The following is a 5,764-nucleotide window of genomic DNA, read 5'->3' on the forward strand; positions in this document are numbered from 1 at the left end:
AGTCGTGCACATAACAATATATACATAGAAAAGAACTATAATATGAATAATAATAACTATAAATAATAAAATTGCAATTTACAATTAAAAAGCTAAAGTGGTAGCCTTACTAAAATGACACCATCCCTGGAAATTGTACCATATAAAACTAGGTATGTAATATAGCTTACTGTCCAAAATCTTTTTCGATACGAGACTGGGTAGGTGTTGTATTTAGCCGGTAAAGTTTGGCCGTTTGATTCCGCCATTAAGGAGGCTCTGGGTAGTTTTGGTCTGGCACAACTAGCCGCATTGAAACGGCTACAACTTTTTCTTGAATAACTCGATCTGCAAGCGCTTTTCACACAATGTCAGGAAAGGAGTAAAGGTTTCACAAATAATAAATTAGTTTAAAGCGTCCTTTTCATTATGACGTAATGATGACATCATAGAAATCGTTTACCGCTTATTTTCTCCAAAACTAGACCTAATCTTTCGTTTAGCGATGTCATCTAGTTGATCAGCTAATTCTTTGGCAAGTTTGACGTGTTCAGTCGCTGCATTCCTCGCTGACTCAGTAACGGCTTTCTTCTTTTCGGGATCTGCACTTCAGCTTGGCGTACTCTTCAGGGGCATGTTTGTCTAGCTGCTCGAGAGCTTCTTGAACTGCCTTCTCAACGACTGCAACATCTGTTTCATTCAACGACATGGCTTGGGGCCAAATATCAAGATCTGCTTTTTATTACCGAGGATTTTTCTGTTCAAACCGGTACGCAACTGAATAAAATTCAAACAGCTAGACTAAGTATCAAAAAGGTTTTTCAAATTATCAACGTGGTGGAACCTTATTTGCGTCAAGAGGTAATACAGGGCGTTTGTTAGGCACGACTCTTGTTTTGTGATCTAGCAATCTGGCGGTAGAAGATATACATATGTGGCAATGATTACTGGGTTGCCTGTGTTAGGCTAATGTACGATAATATTTTGACGTCAAGTTTATCGACAAACTTTAAATGTTTTGTTTTCGCCGTCCTTTATTTTTTGGAAATACCGCTAGTTTTATTTTCAAACTTATTTATATTTTGTATACAAGGTTGACAGAAATGGGTCGCTAACGAAGTGTGAAATTGTGTATAAACAATTATAAAAGAAAAAGAAAGAAAACAGCAACGAACTATCTCCCAAATTGTTCATTGTTACCACGTCCATTGGTATCATCGCCTTTTGATACGAAAGTACAAAACAACTTTAGAAATGAGGGGTATCTGGCGTGATTTAAAGTCACGGATCGTGCCGGGTCGCTTCGTTCGCGGGTTGGGCCTACATTGGGGTGGATTTCAGCATTTGGTCTATGGTTGTATTTGATGTAAATCTGATTCAGTGTATGTATGATTTGATATGAGATTTAAAAAAAACTTTGGAAATGAGCAATCTCTATTTCAATCAATCAACCACCATTTTTCATGCTGTATTATTTTATTTTAATTTTTAAATTCTACAAGATTTTCGTCGACCAACAATGCGTGACTGTCACGCCTTCTACCGCACACATTTTTTACAGAAAGTTCTGGCTTTCTTCCATGTGATGCTAGTAGAATTTAATCTTTCACATTCTTCATAATTGATAGTATATTTATTTCTATACTTGAGAGCTTGATTCTTTATGGAGATTTCTAAACTGGTAAGATAACAAGTATTTTATGCAGGTCGTATCTTCATCTCGGCTCTCTTAGCAGAGTAATAATTGTTTTTCCAGTGATACCAGGCGACTCCATCAGCTCTATTTTTCCCGTGGTGGTACAGGCCGTTCAGGTTAGAGTAGTGACAGCTTTTGTACCACCAGGCACCTGTGTAGTTCACTGCACAGTTTCCACTTTTGGCATCATTGTCACGATCTTTGGTGGTGAAGGCCATACCACGATGGTAGGAGAGTGAGTCACCAGCAGTGCCTACGAGTGAAAACAGTAATTAATCTATTTGAAACGATTGAAATTAAAGTCAATTCTATGGGTTTTGATTGATCGTTTGCAACCACGTGTATTTTGCTAGTGCCAGAATATTTTTCGGTGTCAATCAAAAACAATCCTAATGACAATGTAGAACCACCAATAATACAGCTCTGGACATAAATTTGGAGTACTTGAGCATTTCTGAAACGAGCTTACGAAGTTTAAGATTTTTTCAAGTGTAAATGTATGGCGAAAATTCAAGACAAAAAATTATCAAGCTCACTTTAGACATGTATAAATTGAATACAGTTACGAACATGACAAATCTAAGAGTACTTTGATATGGTCGGGGAAGTTGCTTCATTTTTCTAGAACTGAATGAATGCTGCTGATTATTTTCATAATAAATCTTTAATATATTTCCAAGCAAATCAAAATATATAAAATCCGATGCTAAGCGAAAATATGCTAAAAATTAATATTTAAAATTCTTCATTTCTATGGCTCTTGAGATACTAATGCAAAAAACAAACGGCGAAACGATCCGAATTTTTCTACACTAAGTCACGTCATAGTTCTCTAAAACATATCATAGAATCATGTTTATAGAATTCATAATTATTTTTGAGTTATTTTCTTCGGTTCTATCACGTCACGTGCAAACAAACTATGAATTGGCGCCATTAAAAGGTCAAGGACCCTGGACCGGGGATAACATTGGAAAATATAAGAGACATGTATGGGAAAACGTGGTGGCTAAGATTGGAAAATATAAGAGACTAGTATGGGAAAAAGTGGGGGCTAAGATTGGAAAATATAAGAGACTAGTATGGGAAAAAGTGGGGATAAGATTGGAAAATATAAGAGACTAATATGGGAAAAAGTGGGGGATAACATTGAAAACTAGCTAAAAGAGACTAGAATGGGGAAAGGGAAAAAGTGGGTGATGGGCTATAGCAATTAGCAACGTCGTCTTTGCGGTTCCCGATATAGGTCTGTTTATCAAAAGCAAGGTTTTAAAGTTTTTTCTCTTTTTTTAAGAGAGGATCTAGTTATTTCCTAACCTGAATAAGTTCCAAGGCTCAGTTTGTACTTGCTTCTTTCGCTGCTCACAGCAAAGTAGTCGTACTCAGCATACACACTCTTCCCCTTGATGTCTTGTAGGTCAACACGAAGACGGTTACGAGTCTGATGGGTCAACCGGTTGATTTTATCCAGTCCCAACCAGAACTCGCCTTTCAGGTCACCAAAACCGTTCTTGTAGTCAGCCCAACCTCGATAGAAGTCGACTGAACCGTCTTGTCTCTTTTGGAAGACTGTCCATCCACCTCCACTCGTGTTCTGGTCACAGTAAACCTATGAAACGAAATATCACACTGAAAAAACTATTTCTTCAATTTATTTAGAAAGCCAACTAGTCAACTATTCAACTAGTCAAAAGAAAGATTATCCAATTTTGTAAAGCTACCTTGAATGGCCCTTTGCCGTCACCGGGATCGACTGTATAAACACCACTTTTCTTGCCACCTCTTCTAAGAACTTCAGCACAGTTTTTGGGCACTGGAAACAAAACGAATTGTGCTCATTTCTGGTGTTGTGTTTGTATACCGGGTTGTACACAGCAATTTCAGTCGACGATAAATTAACTTCAATAACAGGAATAGCAATGACATATGATTGCTTTAAGAATTGTTAACAATACCTCCTTTCATACTAGAACGTACCAGTTTTGTTTAACGAAGCTCCCATTTTTTCCATGATGACATTCAATTTCTCTTCGATGGCTTTCAGGGCACCGGAAAACTGCTTGGAAGTAGCCGCACCTCCAAAATAAATATGATATACATCGCCATTCGTTTTGGTTTTGGTGACTTGTTTTCCTTCACTGACAAAAAACAAGCTGATGAAAATCAGCACAAATCTCAACACTTTCATCTTAAGAGTTGTTCCCCTTCGACACTCACGTTCAGTCAACAGTACAACAGGTTGTGGGTAAAACTTACTGAATCATGCTGTGGAATAAAGACAGATAAATCTCAAACACGAATTTTGGACATGTTTTTGAATGAATTTTTCTGTTAGCCAATCTTAAGCCTTTTTAATTAGGTGGTTCAAATGTACAATTTGGTTCAAATCAGTTAGACACCTCTCTACCTCCTTCCTACATAATATCGGGTAAAATCTAAATAAAAACCTGAGAATATAATAGAAGCGCCTCATTTGGAAAGTCAAAAAGTTGGATCGCTGGATCTTGACCAAAACTATATTTTGAAGCGCACCGAAGTAAACTCCCCTCATTAAACAAAAAAAAAGTTTGGCTCCTCAAACGATTTTCTAATTTTCAACCATCACTCCGATCCATGTAAAAGGCTACTACTACAATCATTATTTGCAACACACAACACCTCAAATGTAGAGTTTGATGGAAGGAGGATATGTACTAGCGGAAAACTTAAAAATATACAATAAATTAAAAAAAAAAAAAAAAAAGTGAGTTAGCAATGTTTTACTCATTTTGCAATTAACTCAGACTTTGCGGCCTTGACTTTACACTGGAAATCTGCAAATGAAAATTTTATTCTATCGATATTAGGAAAGCTTAGTCAATAGTTTTATGAACATACACACTTTATGTAATATATACAGTATGAGTGTCCGTGTTGTATCAGATATACAACCACAAGCCGAAGCGAGTGATTGTATATCTGATACAACACGGACACGAATATTGTATATTACTTATGAAACGAGGTGTATACATTCATGTTCTAGTATAATTTCAAAGATAAAATTGAATTTGGCTGAGAATATTGGAGTTAAAGTTTATGCAAATCAGGACGATTTTGTATCAGATATACAACCTCCTCCACGGACAATAATTTCTATTGTGTTTTCCTCAATAATGATTGATGAGTTTTATAAATATCGTTAACTAACCATGGTTTATTGATACAAACCATGGGCCAGACTGAAAAAAAAAATTCTAAAAAATTCCTAAAAAAAAATTCTGAAAGATTTCTTTTAAAAACATGCCAATTCGGAAATTTCGTCTTTCCCTTGAATCGTCTAGAAAAAAATCTAGTTTTGAGTATTGAATTGTTTGCGTCCGCGTATTTGCAATTTGAAGTTGCCCATGGTAGCACGCTGATAAAACCTCATGGAGCCACCTTAATTAGGTAGAAGGGTGCCTAGTTCAGAAAGCTGGGCCAGATATTTACATCCATTTTTTCCCCGTACCTTTCCCTATTCTTCTCTAGATCTTTCGTGACTTCTTGTGTGGAATATGAAATCAATATGTCGACCATCGGCAACAGCATGGAATACTATTTGATCTTTGGACTTAGGAGTACGTTAAATTTGGTAAAAAGATGTCACTTCAGTAACCTGGGCAAGGAGACTTTTTATCCGAATAGCACTATAAAAATCATATTGAAGACTCTTCGTTAAGTCACTCACTCAAACAACAGCAATCTTCATTTGAATACGGTTGCTATGCTCATATGAATATTAAAAAAACATTGAAATTATTTTCAGGTACGCCATATAATAATATCACGTAAGGTGATATTATTAGGTTTGTTTTTCAAACTACCAATGGTTTTAGCAGATTTAACCTTGCGAGGTAAAAAGAGTTCCAGGTTTGCACCATAATAGTCTCCTATAGATACCTCATGATTTTGAATGAGTTTGATTCTAAAGAGCTCATAAGTAAAGAAAATAGATTCTTTTGTTAGGACTTGAAAGCGGAAAAAAACGGAACACGAAGTTTTAACATGTTTTTTTGCAGACTCCAGCCTACAGCTCACCGCACTGTGTGGTGGTCCCTGCTGTGACGG

At 36.4% G+C, this 5,764-nt stretch overlaps 1 protein-coding gene across 1 annotated transcript; it reads right to left on the minus strand.

Moving 5' to 3' along the window:
• Positions 1 to 1,436: 1,436 nt before the first annotated feature.
• LOC116300732 (ryncolin-1) lies at positions 1,437 to 5,377 on the minus strand. The gene is made up of 5 exons (XM_089038495.1): positions 5,166 to 5,377; positions 3,653 to 3,940; positions 3,397 to 3,488; positions 2,993 to 3,284; positions 1,437 to 1,928 (listed from the first exon to the last, which is right to left on the minus strand). Exons 2-5 carry the CDS (start codon positions 3,861 to 3,863, stop codon positions 1,678 to 1,680), a joined length of 846 nt encoding a protein of 281 aa, XP_088894621.1. The 5' UTR covers positions 3,864 to 3,940; positions 5,166 to 5,377; the 3' UTR covers positions 1,437 to 1,677.
• Between the last annotated feature and the right edge of the window lie 387 nt (positions 5,378 to 5,764).

Source organism: Actinia tenebrosa, unplaced genomic scaffold, assembly GCF_029948245.1.
Source record: "Actinia tenebrosa isolate PJP-AT-01 unplaced genomic scaffold, QUT_ActTen_1.0 PGA_scaffold5__44_contigs__length_20552954, whole genome shotgun sequence".
NCBI classification, from domain to species: Eukaryota; Metazoa; Cnidaria; class Anthozoa; order Actiniaria; family Actiniidae; genus Actinia; species Actinia tenebrosa.